The sequence below is a fragment of the Diabrotica undecimpunctata genome, chromosome 4, assembly GCF_040954645.1.
Source record: "Diabrotica undecimpunctata isolate CICGRU chromosome 4, icDiaUnde3, whole genome shotgun sequence".
NCBI classification, from domain to species: Eukaryota; Metazoa; Arthropoda; class Insecta; order Coleoptera; family Chrysomelidae; genus Diabrotica; species Diabrotica undecimpunctata.
The window spans coordinates 134307361-134329314 of record NC_092806.1 but is presented as its reverse complement, the minus strand read 5'-3'; the positions used below and the strand labels follow the sequence as shown (position 1 = coordinate 134329314).

General features: G+C 33.7%; 1 protein-coding gene across 1 annotated transcript in view; it reads right to left on the bottom strand.

Annotated features, from left to right (window-relative positions):
• Positions 1 to 1872: 1872 nt before the first annotated feature.
• Positions 1873 to 21954, bottom strand: part of LOC140440071 (uncharacterized) — a 32464-nt gene continuing 12382 nt past the window's right edge. Inside the window, exons 3-4 of the mRNA XM_072530340.1 lie at positions 10039 to 10338; positions 1873 to 2112 (exon numbers count right to left, since the gene is read on the bottom strand). Coding sequence (XP_072386441.1) covers positions 1978 to 2112; positions 10039 to 10338 — 435 coding nt within the window. The 3' untranslated portion in view covers positions 1873 to 1977. The remainder of the gene's footprint in view (positions 2113 to 10038; positions 10339 to 21954) is intronic.

Here is a 21954-nt window from a genome sequence, read left to right as displayed (position 1 = left end):
ATTCCAAAAATCCGCCAAGCAATAAATACCGCTAGACATGAAGTCACTAAATATACCCTATATTTTCTTAATTTTGCCAGGTTTTGATCTTCCACGCAAAACATAGTCTACTTTAAATAGTACCCGAACCAGACATGGCAGATGTGCATACATGCTACACAAATGGGGAAAGAACCCGTCTCCTCAATGTGACTGCAAAATAAAACCACACAGATACTATCCACCATCAACAGTTATTTCTTATCCAACAAATTAGTTTTGAATAAAGAGAAATCAAAGTATATGATTTTCACGTCAAATAATTTATTAAACCATCAAGCCACTATAGAAGCAGCAATAGATAAAACAGACTGCACGAAGTTGCTGGGGGTACTTCTAGACAGTAATTGTAAATGGTCAAACCACATTTCTAATTTGAAATCCAGATTAAGTAGCGCATGTTATGCATTGAGAATTCTTTCACGTCTCTTTCATACATCAGTATTAAAAACAGTATACTTTGCCCATTTTTACTCAATAGCCAAATATGGCATTGAAGTCTGGGGTTGTACCTCTGAGTTAGAGCAGATATTCGTACTTCAGAAAAGAGCTATTAGGATAATGTATAAAATGAAATTTAGAGATTCTTGTAGAGGCATCTTTAGACAAAACAATATTCTTACAATTCCTGGTCTGTATATATTTTCGTGTATAATGTATTTACATAGCAAAATTTATGAATTTAATAAATTTCAATTTAACCATGTTTATTCAACAAGATTCAAAGACAATCACTTTATGATTCCACAACATCGTTCTGTTTTGTTGGAAAGTAGCACACACTATGCAGCCATAAGTTTCTTTAACAAATTACCAATAGATATACGAATGAATTTACATCAGCCAAACTTTCGGAGGTGTGTACATCAATACATTTGTGAGCTAGAGCCATATTCTAAAAATAACTTTTAAGTATGTTTTATCGTGTTTATTAATTTATATACTTTTAAGATAACTTTGTAAAATGTAACTTTGACTTGTCTCATACATGTACTTTGTATAATGTCGCATGTGATCAATAAATTTGACTTGACTTGACTTGACTTGACTTGACTGTGGGGAGAACCAAACCATCGACCACATTATTGAAGAGTGTCCCTCAAGATCCTACAGTGGTAGCTCTGAATACTTTCTGTTTGCAACTTCAGAGCCAATTGATTATAATTAATACACTTGATGTTTGTAACTATTTAAAGTTTGTCATATGCCTATATTACTAGTGTTTGTAATTTTGTTCTAAATGTGTTGTAATTGCCATGCGATTAATAAATAAATAAAATGTATTGCTATTAAGGCTAAAATAATCAAAAAATTAGTTTTAGAGCATTATAATAAATATACTCTAGAAATGGGATTGCAATAAATCTTAATTCCTTTTGTCAACAAAACAATATCGTTATCTGTATAATTTTTATTTCTCAAACTCACCTTATTTTTAGCTAATATTCGAAAATAGTTATTTATTCAAAACAACCGATGGTCCTTTGGGTCCTTTATGCAATAGATGGTTAAGATAATAGTCCTCTCACGGTAAAGCAGTATGTGTTGAGATGGTGAAGTGTCTGGTGAGTATTGGAAATAAAAGGATTTAGCTTATTTAGGGACTAATCCTCCCACCCCAAGGATGGATATGCGCTGTAATTTACGGACATGAATGCCTCATCAAGCCGGCATTACTGCACGTACATGCATTAAACCAAACCATATGAAACTAAAGAAAAGTGTCCCCTTCATCATAAATATAAATAGTCATGTCCTGGTTTAAGTACATCCCTATGATACTATCTTCAAATGCGAGCACTGTGACCTAATAGGTAAATATAAATATTCGTGTCACTTGTTTTACTGTTTATTAGAACAACATAAAATTAACAATTATTAATTTATTAAACTAGAATAAACAATTTCCCGAAGATACCAAATATCACAAAATATTAATTATAAAAAGTTATTTTTGTACAAATGTCTTATTACTGATAAACTAGCTTTTTTAAAACCTGTAGAATCTGTCTTCTGCAATATTTGGCTGAAAGTTTCTCCTTCGGCGTCCATTATTTCAGCTATGTTTGGAGTCTAAAAATATTATCATAATAGAATTTATTTTTAAACAATTAAAAATATACAAAAATATCAAAAACAAATATACAAAATTACATTGAATAAAACTACTGTAGTTTCACCTTGGCTTAATTTTTACCCTTTTAAGTTGATATTTTAAAAATAATATTAATAACATATTACAATATGCCGAAGTGGCTTTCTGTTATATAACAGTAAAGCTATAATTTAAGGTAAAAAGTATATTTCATAAATATAACGAAAAAACCTAAATATTTTTATTTTGGGACTACATTATACAGATTATAAATAGGTACCGGCGTGAGAGTAAACTACAAGCGACGCGATTACCCTTCCGCCCTTATACATCACCTGTCAAATATCCAGCCCATCAATGAGAGGCTCCCCTCTCTGAGCAGGAGTTATACAATCAGCACCATCCGGGGCCAAAACCTCAGAGCCCAAAGCATCCTGAAAACTACCTGCTCATCCATCGGCAATATATTCAGAAGAAGACCCAAACCCAAAATCCCTTTCCTACTCGCTATTCTACTGGCACTTACCAGCAACGAACTTCCTGATGAATACATTGATATACAGGAAGCAACTACCCTCTACTATCGCCGTCGCCACTAACGTTATATTCTCACTTCGAGCTTGCTCTAAACAGGGGGGGGATCGGTTTTCTCTGGTTTCCAGATCCCATTGCACAATGATACCTGTCTACACACATGTCCAAAAGTTTGGAATACGTACAAATAATGTATCTATGCCTATGGTGGTTTTAAAACTGTTGTTGATATTCATTCTAGAGCGTTTTTAAATGAAAATGATAAAAAATTGGAATCGCTTTTGTATGATTTTGGTCACATTTAACTGATTAGCGCATTTACGCATTATTTCAGTCTTTGTTTAAATTTTAATTTAGCTGTTTAAAAAATGCCTAGAAACGTGATATCTCATTTTGACAGATCTAGAGTAATTGCTTTGTTACAACAGGGCTTAAGTCAAAGTTATATCGCGAATATTGTTGATGTTACTCAGAGTGCTGTATCGAAAATTAAAAAAAAATTCCAAGGTACAAATGACGTCAAGGATCGTCCCAGAAGTGGTAGGAGTGGATGTACAACATCATCTCAAGACGGGCAAATAACATTGATAGCTCGCAGAAATCGTCTGGAATCTACAAGTGATATATCCAGAGAACTTTCTAGGCTTCAAAGACTGAATATTTCACGGCAAACAATAACACGCAGACTAAATGCAATAAATTTGTATCGTAGAAGACCGCTACGTGTTCCTAAACTAACCTACCAACATAAAATAGTAAGGTTGCAACGAGCTATAGAAATGGCGTATCATGGTCCTAACTGGAATAACGTGATGTTCTCTGACGGGTCAAAAATTGGCTTGCTATCTGATTCGCGAAGAACACTGGTTTGGAGGGCCCCAGAAAGACAAGCCCGACTAGAAACACCCCAACCGCGTGTCCCATTTGAAGGTGGCAGTATTATGGTTTGGGGTGGTATTATGAGTGGTACACGGACGCCACTGCTGGTTCTGGAGAGAAGAGCCACTGGTGCTGTGTACATCGAGGAAGTTTTAAATCCGTTGTATGTCTATTCCGAGGGGCAGTAGGTGATGAATTTGTGTTTATGCATGACAACGCACCTCCTCATCGAAAAGCAGCAGTACAAAATTGTCTGGAAGAAGAAGGAATACCTACATTACAGTGGCCCTCGAATTTCCCCGACATGAAACTTATTGAACATGCTTGGGACATTCTTAAAACACGCAATAAGAAGCGAAAAAATTACAATATTACACATCGAGAACTAAAAGATGCTGCTCGTGAAGAATGAGAGAGAATTCCGCAAGCCCAGCTCGACCAGTTAATCGGCAGCATGCCAAATCGCCTACAGGCATGAATACAGGCTAATGGAGGAAATACTAATTATTAGTTTTATTAAAAATTATTTTTGACGTGACAACGTCTTAAATTAGGTTGTGGCTCGGAGTCACTCATGAAAAAGTGTAACGCCCGCTCACGTCTGTTACGATGAGTCACCGAACGAGAGAGAGGCCCGCCGGACCGGCGAATGCCTTGCGTCTCTCTCCCACTCAAACATGATCGGTCCGCTGCGCGCGCAGCACTAGAGAATTAGGCGCGTTGAATAGGTGCGTGCTTGTGTCTCTGTCTTTCTCGAGCGTTCTTGGCGTTGGAAAACCGAGAAAGCGTCATAATACAAGTTCACACCTGTGGTTAAAGTATCGTCAGCTGTGTCTGTAGTGAAAATGTGGAGTGCTTAGATTCGTCATTTACAACAACTACAACAATAAAGGTAAATAATTGTACACTAATATTTCATTATCGTAAACTATGATTGATTGATTAATTGTTAGATTGACACAAAAGTTGAGAAACTGAGTTTATAGGTTATGTCATACTATTGACAAATGTTGATAGTGTTAAGTAAATTATTAGTTTAAATCACTCTGCAATTAATCGTAATTCAGTCGATTGTAGTTCTAGTATACCGATTCTTCTATGTGGTGATTTTAACAAAAACGTAAAGTCAGACAACTCGTTTCTAAATTTCATGAAATGTACGTATAATCTTGATTGCGTATCAAAAATTTCTAAGTCAACTACGTTAAAAGGAACAACCATCGACTTGACTTTCGCAAGACACATTACAGCAGAAACACTTCCTTTCATTTCATATTTCTCCTATCATCGTCCTATCCTCAACAAAATCACTCAAATAGAAATTAGTTAAGTTTAAGTTTACATGTACAATGTTTTAGTAAACAAAATATATTTCTATAGTTAAAATTTGTGCAATTCTTATTTTCATTCCATTCCTTGTTCCTATTGTGCAATTTAATAATATTCATATCAATAAATATTCTACCGAGAAAAAGACGTTGTCACGTAAAATCTTCGCCCGTAAAACCGATTTTACAGGCAACCGATTTTTTTCTATAATAATTTATTTTTAAATGTAAGTTGTACATTGTAAGTTTTTCACTCCAATAGAATAAATAATTTTTTTGCTTATCGTTTATCTGCTTTTGAGATTTATTTAGTATTGTTGAGAATTAAAACAAAATGATGTTTAACTATTCAGAAGAGTTTATATATAAAAATCGATAAAAATATGAAATATTCCAATATTCCAAACTTTTGGACATATGTGTATTTGCAGAGGAACCAGCCACAGCTGTCCTCTCGCGCCGCGTTCACATAGTTACTAATTTACCAATTTATAAACTCAGTTAATTCAAATTCACATAATTAGTATGTTTTATATACTAATTATATTTTTTAGATCAAAAAAATTCTCAAAAGAACCGTTTCACTATTGCCTTTCACTTCTAATTGTGCAGGCGCTCCTCCGACGACCAGGTCACCACAACGCAAACACCAGGGATCCCACGATCACGCCAGTACCAACACCAAACATAGCAAAGAACAAACCACGTCCAAAGCTGTGTCTTGTGTTGGTAGAAGCAATAATAAGTTAAGGGTATTTTTCTCACTGCTGTCAGAGGATCAACTTTATTTCTAACATATAAGAGACGAAAAAGCGTTCGCCAACGACAGTGAACAAAGATTCTCACTGAGAAATAATGCTGTTCCGCTAGCTAACTCTAGATGTTTCTGTCAAATTTTGACGAATTGATATTTACCGGTTTTGTAAGCTGCTGATGTTGTGTCAGTTCCTAAAAAGGCATGAAGAAACAGCAAATTCTCTGCAATAACGTCGCCATAAATAAAACTTAAAGGACAGAATAATAATAGATGCAACTTACACCCTTTTTAAGGTTTAAAAAAAATTGTACACTTTTTGTACACATCATTGGACTGCTTTCCTTCTATTGCTGTCAGCAAGACAAGAATGTTAATGTTCGCTGCTACAATAGTCACACAATCAGAGGATTTTTATACCTACAGGAAGCGCAGAATGGATGATGACTGTATCTGCATCAGATTTAGCCTGGTCATTAGTAAAACCCACTTGTGATAAAGCAGTTTCGAGAGGGTCTATTAAGTTTGTTTTTCTCATTACCAAGAAATTTATATTGGGATAATGTTGGTACTGTGCTCTTATTAAACTTTATTTCTGTCGATTGGTGCTTTTTCGTGCAACCAAGCGCACGAGGTATGGTAAGCTTTATACTGGCGGAAAGAGTCTATAATAAATTAATAATAACATAAGAATTTTAAGAAAATGGTACAGTGATTAAAAAAATTATGAATAAAAAAATATTTAATAGAAAACTAAGTCTTATCGTTCGTTTTTATCGTATTCTTACGAGTAATCAAGAACCCGGTAAACTTCGGAGCGGTGTAAAACACAGAAAAATTAATGGAATTTTGTAGTCAAAATTAGTCTTTGACGAAACTTCTTTAATATTTCCTTGATGTCATTTTATTGTAAAATTACCAAAAATAATGATTATAAAGCCCAAAAGCAAATTTGTTCAAAATATTTAGTTATTTTTGTTGATAACTTTTTTATTTTCCATTTAACGATAAAAAGTAATGGAAATAAAGTTGTACATATCTTAATTTGCTACAAATAATGTCAAATAAAATTATTTGTAAGGAACTAGTTTACGAGATACAGCGCAAAAACCCTTTGCAGCCCTTATTCCAAGATGGCGAATATTCAAGGACCCTTTCAAAGGATGTATGACTTAACCCCCTTTGCTGTTTACAAAATGTGTGGCTGTCATCTGATGAGAGCTCAGCGAAATACCGAACCGTTGATACCATTTTTTTTTTTTTTTTTTTTTATTTACAAACTCGCATCAGCCTGTAAGGCTATTAGCGAAAAAAAGAAAAAGTAATAACAATAATTGAACAGTGTAACAATTAAATTTTGTATAAATAGTTTATTGCTTTTAGATATTGGATAATCACTTTGGCACCGCACTTTAAGAATAGTTCTCTCAAATTCTCCGGGATTCCGAATTTACACCTTTCCGCACTGTGTAACGGGCACTCCACTAGAAGGTGTTTTATTGTTAGCGGGGTCTCGCAAGCATAACACTCCGGTTGTGGATCCCTTGTCATCAGATGTCCATGTGTGAGGCGACTATAACCAAGCCGCAGTCGTGTGATGATAACCTGAGAAAAACGATTGGTGGAACTATCAGACCATGGTTGAAATATTGGTTTTATCTCAAGTAGTTTTGTCTGTTTTTTACACCATCTGCTATTCCATATGTTGACTATTTTGCTGTGGAAATATGATTTGAGATCTGTCGCTGGAGTTTTTGGATAGAATTCAATAGTTGTTTCCTCTAAGGCTTCTCGTGCATATTTATCCGCCAAATCGTTTCCCGTGATTCCAACATGAGATGGCACCCACAGGAAAGCAATGTTTCTGTGGTTTAGATTATGCAATTCTTGTCTAATGAGTTTGGCCACAGGATGGGAAGAATAGATTTTTGAGATGATTTCTAGAGAACTTAATGAGTCAGTAATTATTAAGAAATTAGTTTCAGGACATTTTGTAACATGACATATGGCTTTATATATTGCAAATAGTTCTCCTGTTAAAGTAGTATTCGTCTCCGCTAGTTTATATTTCTTTATTTCATCATTTGTTACAAAGGCAGATGCTACACAACGCTCTGTTTTAGATCCATCTGTGAATAACTTTTTGAAGGAAGAAAATTGAGAAATTAACGTTTGATATTTAGAATTAATTAGATGACAATTGCTTTCTTTTTTATTTTCTGATAATAGATCCAAATTTATGTAAGGAGAAGACATTAGCCAAGGAGGGGAAGTTGGCATCTTGCTAGGATAGATTTCGGGGACTTTAATGTTTAATTCATTTATGATTCGTCTGCATCTTTTATAAAAGGGAATGTGAGTTTTTGCGCGCTGGATATTCGAGCAGCGAATGGTTTGGTGATATTGTAAAGAGTACCGCTTCGATGCATAAGAGAGCATTAATTCCTGTCTTCGTAAATCTAATGGTAGTTCACCCAGTTCGGCCTGAAGACTTAGGATAGGGGTTGTTCTAAATGCGCCGCTTATTATTCTAAGAGCGTTATTTTGAATGGTGTCTAAAACTTTTAGAGTTGTTGTTGAAGCACACGAGTAAGCGTGGCAACCATAATCGATCTTTGAGCGGATCAAATTTTTATATAGTATGAGTAGAGTTCTACCGTCTGCTCCCCAGTTCGTACCAGAAAGACATTTCAAGAGGTTTAGTCTTTTTTGACATATAGCTGATATATATTTGATGTGGTCCTTCCAGGTTAGAGCTTGATCAAATATTAGACCTAGATATTTAATTGTGTTTACATATTCAAGTGTTTGACCACCAAGTTTTAAAGTAGGTATTTCTTTTATCTGTTTTGGTCTCTTAGAGAATACGATGCAGCGAGTTTTAGATGAAGCAAATTGAAAACCACTCCTTTTAGACCATGCTATAAATTTATCGAGTTGATCTTGTAATAATTTGGCCATACTCTGTATATTGTTTCCATTTAAGAATATTATAAGATCATCCGCGTACAATCTCGCTTGAATGGGTTTGTTCATTGATTTGATTATATCATTGATAGCTATAAGGAAAAGCGTCGGGCTGATTACCGAGCCTTGGGGTGTACCATTTGTTTGATATTTCACATTAGATAGAACTCCGTTTACTTTTACCTTGAAATTTCTATTTAGGAGAAAATTTTTAATAAAAGCAAGTATATTTCCTTGATAGCCCCATGATTCCAGTGTTGAAATTAATTGCAATACATCTTTGGTTGTTGTAAAATGCGTTATTAATATGTGATTCTATATCTACTAAATTGTCGGTAGTCGATCTTAAAGGACGAAATCCAGATTGTTCATTAATCAGTTGGTTATTTTCTTCCAGACACCACAATAAACGTTTATTTATAATTTTTTCTAAAAGTTTACACATGACACAAGTTAGAGACACTGGACGATAAGAATCTGCTTTGTTTTGTGGCTTATTAGATTTTAAGATGGGAATAGTTATGGCTGTTTTCCATAAATTGGGAAATTCATGTTTGGTCCATATACGATTATATATTTTTAATAATATTTCTACTGCTTCGCCAGGAAGGTGTTTCAAAAAAGAAGCTGGGATGTCATCGGGGCCAGGGGTTGTGTCTTTTAAAGAAACTACCATCTCTCTTAGTTCTCTGATTGTGATAAGTGCATTTATAGGTTCATTGTTGTTTACTACGTTAATAGGGATGGTTTCTTTTTGTTCTTTGTATGTTATGAAATCTTTATCATAGTTAGAATTTGTGGATGTTAACTTGAATGTTTCCGCTATTTTTTCTACGATTTCTGCATGGTTTGTTATTAATGATTTAGTTTCTACTTCTAATGAATCGATTCCTTGATATGAGCTAGTGCCTGTTATATTTTTTATTTTCCTCCATATGTTTGTTAAGGATGTGTAATTATTGATCGTTTCTACATATTTTATCCAGGATTGTCTTTTAGATCTCGTGGTAATCAGTTTGGCTTTAGCCCTACATTCTTTAAGATTAATTAAGTTTTCTAGGCTTTTGTACCTTTTGTACTTAAATTGATACCATTATATATTATAAAAAGTTGAAAAATTATCGGTTCCGAGCAATTTTTTTTATTTTTAAAATAAATGAGTTCACAGTGGGGCAAAATTTTATCCTCTTACTATATATTAACTCCTGTAATTAAATACCTGGAGACTATTATATTTTATTTTGCTTTATTTCGTATATCTAAATTATCTGATTTTTATTTCTCTTGTTTCAATTTTATAGATACGAAATTTTTCAAGTATAAATTATTTTTTGCACCACGTTTGAATATACCAAATTTTCTTTTTTATTATATAAAGTACAGTCTATTTAAGAAGTACATAATATCAAAAGTGAATGTATAAATATGTAAGCAAAACTTACTTCGCTTGGGTCTAAGTTTTTATTATTCCATATCATTAACCCCAAAAAAACGCCAAATGCGTTCTGTTCTTTCCATTCTTTTTTTAATTCTGTAAATGGTAAAACCTTTTCTGCACTACATCCATAATCCTTTAATGTCTCACTGAGGCTTTTATAATAGATTTCAAGGAAATGATCCAAATTAGATATGCTTTCTTCGTCAGCTCCTGAGTAGAAACTGTATGTTAGATCCAAAATGGGTGAACCTACCCTAGCCATTTGGAAATCAAACAATTTAATATCTTCTATATCTCCTGAGTTCTAAAAAAATAAATCTATGTTAGTTTGTTTTAGATAATAAAAATGTGGTTGTGTCTAAATAACGGTAACTAGTCTGATTGTCCTTAGCTATTTGGACTATTTGGATCATTTAGATCAGTGTGGTCCAACCTCAGACACGCGGGCCGCATGCGGCTCGAGGCTCGTTAAACTGCGGCCCCCGTAAACACATTTCAAAAATATTGCCATTGATAACTTTTACCTGTTCCAACCCTGTCTAACTTTCCGTAATCTTAAAAAGTATTTAACCTTGAACACCCACTCCCGATGAGCGGGCAGTTAGCTTCAGTCAGCTGCACGTGTCGTGTTGAATTAACAAAGAATAAAGAGTAAAGTGGAGAATAAATTGAATGTTATGTTCAGAATGAGTAGTGCCAAAAACCGCAAAATTTTCCTTGGAAGCGTACGTTCCAAGGAAAATGGGAAAATCATTATTTTTTCGTAGAATTAAAAGGCAAATCTCAGTGCATTATTTGTTGTCAAATACTCGCGGTGTCAAAAGAATACAATATTAGTAGGCATTACAAAACCCAGCACAAAACAACAACAAAACAACAGACGTATTTATAACAAAGCTTAAGAACAAAACATTTCTTCATGAACTGGTATTTCTAACAGACATTACCTCTCACTTGAACACATTAAACCTACAACTCCAGGGGAAAAATAAGATAGTATCACACTTGGTTGGTCAAATTGAGACATTTTGCAAAAAACTTGATTTTTTGAGAACTGCATGAAAATAAACGACCTCACACATTTTCCTGCGTGTTTCACTATAAATCATGAAGAAACTATGGTCGATTTCTCGAGATTAACAAAAGTTTTTACAGAAATAAAAAGAAAATTCGATTAGGTTTTCAGAATTTGATCCACTAAAACCCGATTTTGAGCTTTTTAACAATTCAATGGCAGTCAACATCCAGAACCAATCAGCAGAATACCAATTAGAGCTGTGCGAACTACAATCTGATTTATTTTTCAAGCGAAGAAAAATGAAGACATTAGTACCTTTTGGAAGTTAGTCTCCAAGGATCGTTTTCCTAAACTTCGTAACTTTGTGTTGAAACTATATTCAATGTTTGGTAGTTCGTATATATGTTTGGTGAAAGTACATTTTCTGCTTTGAAGCATATTAAATCTAACGCCTTTGAAATGTGGACCTATGGAAGAATTATGAGGGTTTACTGGATAAAGAGAGTTACGAACAATGAAGTACTGAGAAGAATAGGTAAAGAGAAGGAAGTTGAACTAACAGTTAAAGAAAGAAAGCTACAGTATCTCGGACATGTGATGCGGGGCGAGAAGTAGTGCATCCTGCGACTCATAATGCTAGGAAAGATAGATGGCAGAACGAGCATCGAAAAAAGACGAATTTCATGGCTCAAGAACCTGAGAGAATCGTTTGGATACAGCTCAAAACAACTTTTTAGGGCTACTGCCTCAAAAATTAAAATAGCTATGATGATTGCCAACCTCCGTAACGGAGATGGTACCTGAAGAAGAAGAAATCTAAAACACGTAATCGCATGAAAAACGATTCTCTGGAAGCGTGTATTAGACTCACTACTACTAGCATAGAGATGTGCAAAAGTTAGTAGAGGATAAACTCTTGCCTCAAATATCCCATTGATTTTTTATTCTACGTTAAATTTTAAACATAACATGTAAATTATAAACCAAAATAAAATACTTGTGAATAATATTTCATTTGTATATTTTTTTTGTGCACCAAAACCTGATCTTGAGCTTTTTAACAATCCAATGGGAGTCAACATCCAGAACCAATCAGCAGAATAGCAATTAGAGCTGTGCAAACTACAGTCCGGTTCATTTTTTCAAGCAAAGAAAAATGAAGACATTAGTACCTTTTTGGAAGTTACTCTCCAAGGATCGTTTTCCTAACCTTCGTAACTTTACGTTGAAACTATATTCAATGTTTGGTAGTACGTATATGTGTGAAAGTACATGAAAAAATGAAAAACAACAAGGCCCTAGGAGATGATGGAATAGTTATAGAAGCTATAAAACTTGACGGAACTTCTCTTCTGACTAAAATACGAGACCTCTTCAATCTCTGCTTGTATAGTCAAAAAATTCCTATATCTTAAAATAACTCCATTACAATTCTTCTGTATAAAAAGGGTGACAACATGAACCTAGAGAATTACAGGCCAATTTCTCTACTCAGCCATTTATACAAACTGTACACCAGAATAATAACCAATCGATTGGAAGCAAAATTTGAGCTATATCAGCCAAGAAAACAGGCTGGTTTTCGCCCCAACTACGGTACACATGACCACCTACAGTGCACAAAAGTCTTGATTGAAAAATCAATTAAATACAATAGACCTCTAGTTCTAACATTTATAGACTTCCATAAAGCATTTGATACTATCGAACTACCCGCACATCTAAAGACATTAGAAAAGTGTCAAATTGATCATAGGTACACCAATATTATAGAAAATATATACGGAAATACTACAGCAACTATATCTGCACGGTCCTACCGATAAGATACATATCAGGAGAGGTATTCGACAGGGAGATACTATGTCGCCTAAGTTGTTCATTACTGCACTTGAAAATGCTTTGAAGTCACTGGAATGGGAAAGTAAAGGAATAAATATTGATGGTGAGATGGTTAGTCATCTACGATTCGCAGATGATATTGTTCTGGTTTCAGATGACCTAAAGGCTGCCAGTGATATGTTGAATGAACTCAGCGATGCAGCACGTAAAGTAGGTCTAAATATTAACTACCAAAAGGCAAAAATGATTACTAATTTAGTTCCGAGCCATCCTTTAAGGGTAGAGGATGACGAAATTGAAATTGTTGTATACCTTGGGCATACGGTAAAAATTAGCAGAGATAATCAAACTGCTGAGCTGCTAAGAAGAATAACACTGGAATGGGCAGCATATTGAAGACTGCGTGATATTTTTAAAAGTTATATACCGATCAGCTTACAAAAAAGAGACTTTAATCAGTGTGTCATGCCTATCCTTACATATGGCACAGAGACACTTACCCTAACAAGGCAATCTACACTAAAAGTACAAGTGACGCAACGTAGAATGGAAAGATCATTATTAGGCATAACGTTGCGAGACAGTTTAAGAAACGAAGAAATCCGTAGAAAAAGTGGTGTACAAGACATTAAAAACGCATACCCAAAATTAAATGGAGGTGGGCAGGGCACGTCGCTAGAATGAAGGATAACAGGTGGACCAAAAAAATCTTGGAGTTCAGACCGAGAGCGGATAGAAGAAACCCGTGAAGACCACCCAGAAAATGGACTGACGATATAAAGAGGATTTGTACCAACTGGATTGCATCAGCGCAAGATAGATCTGAATGGAGGTTTTTCGAGGAGGCCTATGTTCAGCAGTGGACGACTATGGGCTGATCATCATCATCATTGGCTTTTACAACTCTTCGTGAGTTTTTGCCGCGTTTACTATTGCCTTCCATTGATTCCGATCCTGTGCTAATATTTCCCATGGCCTTACTTCCATCTTCTCCAGGTCTTCCCTGACTGCGTCTTTCCACCTTTTTCTAGGCCTTCCTGTCGATCTTCTACCATCTGGTCTTTCCCAAAACACATTGCTAATCAGTCTGTCGTCATCACTGCGTACCACGTGGCCTGCCCATCTTAATCTATTGGCTTTTATGTATCTTACGACATTTGCTTTCCCGAAGAGAGTCTCTATTTCATTGTTGTATCTGCTCCTCCATTCATTTGTCACGCTGTCCCTGCAAGGACCATATATAATTCGCAGGATTTTGCGTTCCCATACTAATAGCTTATTGATTTCTTTCTTTCTCAATGTCCATGTTTCACTTCCATATGTCACTGCTGGTCGTATTATGGTTTTGTACATTTGGATTTTGGCACGCCTTGAGAGAAGCTTTGACCTCATTAGATGTTGAATGGCAAAGAATGATTTATTCCCCGCAAGTATTCGTATTTCAACCTCCCGTTCTCCTGTGTTTTCACTGGTAATTGTTGCTCCTAGGTATTTGAATTCTTTGACCACCTCAAAATTATGATCGTTTATGGTAATGTTTTGTCTTATTCGCTGTCGTTCCTTTTTTGATACGACCATGTATTTAGTTTTTTCTTCGTTTATTTTCAGGCCTACGCTTAGTGTTGCTTCTTCAAAGCATACTATATCCTTAACTTCCAGTGTTGTCTGTGCTACTGCATCTACATCATCTGCAAATGCGAGAATAATCTTTGCTCCTCTGGCAGTTATGACTGGTTTGACTCTGGTATAGATTTTTCGCATTGCATATTCCAATGCTAGGTTAAATAGTAATGGGGACAGCGGGTCTCCCTGTCTGAGTCCGGTGCTTATGCCGAAAACCTTTGAAGTTTTGCCTCCTATTCTAATTTGTGCAAAGGAATTGTTGACACACATTCGCGCAATCATGGTCAGCTTCTTTGGTACGCCTAACTCCATCATTGCACTCCACAGTTTTAAGCGATCTATGGAATCATAGGCTTGTTTGAAATCTATGAAGATCTGGTGTACTTCTTTATTATATTCCCAATACTTTTCTAGCATTTGTCTGATAGTAAATATTTGATCGATTGTTGATCTTCCAGGCCTAAAGCTGCATTGGTAATCTCCAATAATTTCCTTCGTATATGGCATTAATTGTTTTAGTACAACTGAAGCTAATATCTTATATGGGCTAATAATGATGATATAATTATTATGTGAAAGTACATTTTCTGCTTTGAAGCATATTAAATCTAAAACACGTAATCGCATGGAAAACGATTCTCTGGAAGCGTGTATTAGACTCACTACGACTAGCATAGATATAGATGTGCAAAAGTTAGTAGAGGACAAACCCTTGCCTCAAATATCTCATTATTTTTATTTTATGTTAAATTTTAAACATAACAATATGTAAATTGTAAACCAAAATAAAATACTCGTAAATATTATTTCGTTTGTATATTATTTTTTAAAATAAACTTTTTTTGAATGAGTCGAGTTCTCCATCCCTTCATAATAATTTCAAATTTAATACGGCCCACAACGTCTAAAAGGTTGGACCACACTTATTGAGATAACACAAGGCAAATATTATTAAAATAAAAGGTTATTATTTTTTAATTTATTTTTAGACCAATTTTAATCTTTTCTTGAGCAAACTGTAAAAAAATTTACCAATGTCAACTTGCACGTACAGCCTTTAGATATGTGCTTACATTTTAGATAATCATATGGCGTAAATAAAAGATTGTAGTATGTACAATACAACCTTTTTTTAAGCATCACGTGGAATATGGTTGCAACAGTTCCCTGAGATTTATTCCATATAGAAAATTAAAAGAACTATTAAAGGAATCTAGAGTGATCGAAATATCATCGAAAATTTTGAAATTTCTAGTAAGTCTGAAATGTTACAAGAAATTTACAGTTTAAATTAACAGTAGTAATTGAGTTTCTGAAAATTATGTATGTCACTTAAGTGTTGTACACAAGTTGGTGTTTGATAAAATTGATTTTAAAAAAGTGTAACAACATTTCACAACCAAATTCGGTCAAATATTGATTATTGATTATTATTATTATCGGTCAAATATTGATTATTGTTTATTATTTAACTTTTGGTTAAGAATGATTCGTCTCATACATTTTTTTGTGTCATGTTTAGTTTATTGGTTCATTTTAAAAAAGAAAATCTTTTTCTTTTTTACTTAATGTTAGTTTGACAATACTTAAAGCATGGAAAATTGTTCACAAGCAGTTGATCTTGTTTAAGATGGTCGTCATTATGAACATGTTGTAATAATCCGTCATATTCATCGCTTTACCAACAAAATGATATTCGAACGGTTTTAACAAACGTTTCTAACAAAATTGCTATTATGGATGATAGATTTCTTCAGTTTAAAACTTTGTCAGATCATAATTTAACATCTGTCAAGTAAAGAAATCGATTTTAAAAACTTTGAAGTACAAAGTATATTTTCAGTATTATGCTAATATGGGATAAGTTACAATTATTGATCGTAGAGAAAATTTTTAACTACCTAATCTTTGACATTTTGATTTCCACTCCGGAAATCGTTTTCAAAAAAAAGTATTTTATTAATTCTGCGAAAATCAGAAATCAAACCGAGTTTTTATTAGGTTATGTCTTCTCAAAATGGATGGTTGACATGCTTGGTCTCGATCTTGTAGGCAATAGCATGCTTAAGGTTGAAAAAAATCTGAGAGTGGTGTGCTTACCATAGGAATATTAAATTCGGACTCAGTTTTGTATCTTTGTGTTATATGTTTATGTTATGTGTTGTCTTATATATATATATATATATATATATATATATATATATATATATATATATATATATATATATATATATATAAGATGGTGGTATTATTGACTGTTGATTTAAATATCAAGTGGTGATTCTTGAGGATGCAGTCAGTCTGTTTGGCCCACAAGACAAAGAATACTCTTTGACTTACTGTCAAGCTCTCGAATCTATTTTAATTCTTTTTCAAGACATCTGTTAATAAAGAAATAAAAAATTATCTAGTTATAATTATTAATAGTCTTACTAGTCGTGAGATTACAGTTTATGCTTACATATTAACATATTAATAAATACCATCATAATCTCATTTTCTATCGACATCCCAACATTAAAAAATTCATATGTGCTTAAGCCAAACTGACTGGATTAATTTATTTTTTATCGACAATTAAATTAATAATAATAAAAACTATTGTTACTGATTTTGCTTTCTACGTAAACTAACTGTATATTCATTCATATAAATATGTCCATTAATAAAACCAACATGACAATGACATATATAATGACAATATAGTTATTTTAACAAAATTTTTTTTAACATATGTATATATTAAAAATATGTAAGTTGTGTAACGTTAGTTTGTGTTAAACAGTTAGCACTGTATCTAACACTGTTAGATTTTGGTGTATTGTGTGTTGCATATGTGGTGTATATAAATTGTGGGTGATATTTCTCCGACTTCATCAATAGGCTATTGTTTGTATATTCTAGTTATTGACTTCCTCTTTTAGTATTGGTAATCAAAGCCTGCTACATTTTGCTGATGGAGTTGCTGCACATTTTTCGTCGTTAAGTAGGATGAGAGCTGCTTCTTTGACTTTTCTATTTTTCGTGTCTGTTTCTTTCATGATTATTAATGCAGCGTTCCATTGTATTTTGTGCTTGTTGTCCCAAACACGTGTGCACATCTAAGATTTGCCAAATCTTTGTTCCTGTTCGTTTATTCTGGCACTAAGTAATTTTGCGGTTTCTCCCACGTAGAAACTGTTTTATAGAGTATTTTACAGCTACAGGTTTTTTATCTTTCCTGTGTGTTGTTGGGTGTACTTTTGGATAGAATAGATCTCTGATAAGCCCTTTACATATTATTCCTGTCATCTTTGAGTTCCTTCTAGTGAGTGTTTCTGAAACACTTGTAGTGTTTCCTTGTTTGTAAATCACAAAAACCTTTGTTAGTAGCTTTTCTTCTTTTTAAAATGTATTTTCACTAGAGCAGATATTTCGGGCTCTTATATATCATATTGTTTTGATAATTCTTTTATTGATGTTTACGTTGAAGTTGGAAAGGTTATTTAAATATCCTTTACACAGTTCTACGCACATGTCTACAGTTTTCTGCAGACTTTGGTTATATATTATGTTTTTTTTTATTATGACTAATAAATTAACAATCAGAATAAAACAATGTATTCTATAAGTTAATGTGATGAGTTTAGGTCCTGTCCCTTGGTTCTGGCGTGATGTGGTCCCCTCCAGTGAGAGAATCACGGGTCTATGTTACTGGTCTGTTGGCCAACGTCGCTTTAGTCTTCTGATAACTCGATGTTGAGGTATTGCGGAAATTAATCGATTGGAGTGTGTGTTCACTTTTTGAATGTATTGTAATTTATTTTGCTGGTATACTTCTTTTACTGTTGAGATATTGAGATCCTCATAGATTCTTTGGTTGGTTATGTACCAGGGTGCATCAACAATTGCTCTTAAGATTTTTGATTGGCATCTTTCCATAATAGCAATATTAGATTTACTACTACAGCCCCATAGCTCTATGCCATATGTCCATATTGGTTTGATAACTGTTTTATAAATTAGAATTTTATTATTTATTGACAGCTTGGAGTTTTTTCAAATTAACCAATTGATTTCTTTTTGTCTTAGTTGTATTTGTTTTCTTTTTTTGGTGATGTGTTCTTTCCAACACAGGGTTTGGTCCAGGTGTAGCCCTAGGTATTTGGTTGTTTTAGTCCTGGGTATTTCCTCATTGTTGATATATATTGGTGGTGGTGTTTCTCGTCGTAAAGTAAAAGTTACGTGGGTTGACTTGTTTTCATTTATTTTTATTTTCCATTGTTTTAGCCAGTTTTCAAGCTCATACAAATAGTCTTGGAGTTGTTGTGTAGCTATGTTAATGTGTTTGTGACTTGTAAGTGCTACTGTGTCATCTGTAAATGTGCCAATTGTTACGTTATGTAATGTTGGTAGATCAGACGTATATAATATATATAATAAAGGTCCCAGGACGCTTCCCTGTGGAATTCCCGCCTTAATGGGATGCGTTTTGGATATTTCTCCATCTACTTTTGTTTTAAACTGTCGGTTTTCCAAGTATGATGTAAGTATTCGAAAGAATGGTGGTAATATTTGTTTAATTTTATAAAGAAGTCCTTTATGCCAAACCTTATCAAAAGCTTGACGTACATCTAGTGATACCATTGGGCAATATTCCTTTTCTTCTAATGCGGAATTGATTTTATGGGTTATTCGGTGGCATTGCTGGATAGTTGAGTGTTCTCGTCGAAATCCAAACTGATAATTTGGTATCCAATCTGCGCCTGTAAAGTCTGGATCTATTCTTTTTATTAAAAGTTTTTCTAGTAATTTGGAGATTGTTGATAACAGACTGATAGGTCGATAGGACGAGGCTTCACTTGGATCCTTTCCTGGTTTTGGGAATAATAGTATTTCTGCAATTTTTAGATTGTTAGGCCAATAATTACATCTTAATATTGCGTTAAATATATATGTAAGGATTACTATACCGTTTTTTGGTAATTCTTTTAGCATTTTTGGTGTTATTAGGTCAATTCCTAGTGACTTTTTGATATTTAATCTTAAGATTTCTTCTTTAAGTTCTTTGGGTGTTGTTAATTTTATTGGATTTACTGATTGTTGGTCTGAGTTTAAATAATTAATATTTTCTTGATCTTCTTCATTGTTGTGTGGTTGGAATACTGTTGCTAAATGTTCAGCAAATAATTCTGATTTTTCTTTATCGCTTCTTGCTCATTGGTTCTGTGTGTCTGTGGTTTTTCTTACTAGTGGGGATATTGCTTGAGGTTTTAAGGATGATTTGATTGGTTTCCATATTGAATGGTCGTATCTATTAAGTTGTGTTACATATTTTTTGACTGACTCTTCTCTTGCATTTTTTAGTTGTGTTTTTAATTTATTGGTTAAGCGATTGTAAAACGTTTTATCCGCTGGGTTCCGACTTTGTTGCCATTTGGCTCTTGCTTTTTTTTCAGCAATGAGCTTTTTAATTTCTAACGGAATATTTATTCTTTTCTCGATTTTATTTTTATCTGCATCGTTCGGTGTCGCTTCTTTTGAAGCGTTTTACAATAAAGTTATAAGGTTGTTTGTAGCTGCTTCTATTTCTGAAGGGCTTTTTAGTCTTACATTTAGTTTAATGTTTTCATCCAGTATTTTTCGGTAAAGGTTGCAGTTTTGGAGTAGGTTGTTTGTTAATAACGCATGTGCTAATTGTTGCAATAATTGGTGAATGATCTGAAGATAGATCATAACTTGGAACTATGTCCATAAAGGTGTTTAATATTCCTTTTATGATGCAAAAATCTAAGAGGTCTGGTCTTTTTTTGGGGTCCGTTGGCCAGTACGTTGGTGTTCCTGTTGATAAATATGAGTATTTATTTTCTTGCATTAAGCTATAGAGCTCTCTTCCCTTTGTTGTTATTAATCTTGATCCCCAGTAAGTGTGTTTACTATTAAAGTCACCAGCTGCGATAAATTTTGGACCTAGAGTAGAAGGATCCGAAATCGTTTTTTTTTAATATTGTGCTTTGGAGGGCAATATACTGCTGCTATTATTATTTCGTAAGGTAATGAGCACACTTTAATTACTGTAGCTTGGATACAGTCTGTTATATAACTTTCCATCATGAAATGTTTAATTGATTGTTTGATCAAGATTGCTGTACCTCCATGGGCTGTCTTGTCTGGGTGGTTAGTATGGTACGTTAGATAATGAGGTATTTTAAAATACGATTTGTCTGTAAAATGTGTCTCACTTATTAATAATATATCTATAAAATTTTGTTGTAGAAATATTATCACCTCGTCCTTATGATTCAGCAGGCCATTGGCGTTCCATTCAGCTATTTGTAAAAAGAATTTTATTTGCATACGAGTTTACTTAGCATGTTTATTACCATGTTGTTTTGTTGCAAGATTTGATTAAACATGGCTTTGAGCACAGAGCACAATGGAAAGATACATCAATAATCATGAAAGAAACAAACAAGAAAAAGTTAAAGTTAAAGAAGCATCTCTCATCTTACATAAGGATCACAAATGGGTGGCAAACCCATAAGCAAAATGTAGCAGGCTTTTGTTACAAAAAATAAAAGAAAAAGTCAATAACAAGAATATACCAACAATAGTGGAGTAACCGGAAGTCAGAAACATTTAAACTAGACTTTATGCATAATACATGTCGTATGCAAGTCACAATACACGAAAATCTAACACAGTGACAGATACAGTGCTAGTGCTAACTACCTAACACTAACCTACGTTACAGAACTTACGTATAAAATATAACACAACATAAATATAACACAAACATAATATACCTAGTACAAAAACACACAAAATACTCAGAATTTGTTATTTCCGGGGTAAGAACACCTTCCTCAGATTTTTCGTAAACATAACCATAATGAAAATAAAAGACGGTGTCTAAACTAATTCTTAATAACAAATATTTAAGAATCTTAATCCGTCGTAAAACTAAAAGTTGCTTTAAATACTAAATCTGCGACACAGAATTTCTGATGAATCTACAAGGTCGAGTAATAGGTAGGTCTGTCTATTGTAAATTCTCGTATTGTTTATTTAACATTTAACTGAATTACGTAGTATTTTTGGTTAATACGACGCTTTTTTCCAAGCTAGTATTTTAACACTTTAACTGACATATAAATTCAGAGTAAATTTTGTACTGGGTCTTCTGGGCCAAAAATTTTTTTTAATAACTGTATTTTTCTTTGCTTTTAGCAAAACTCATAAAATTAGATTTGTTTTTTTAATTTTGTAGAAATATGGTGCACGCGGCCTGCCATTGTGAAATTGTTACTACAGTAAAACCCCCCTTAACCGAAACCTTTTTAACCGAAACATCGTTTAACCGAAACGGCTGACAGTTTCAATAATTTCGTCAATAAAAAGTAAATGTTTGTCGCAAAACGTAAACAATTCCGTTAATTTCACTCACCAATTGATGTC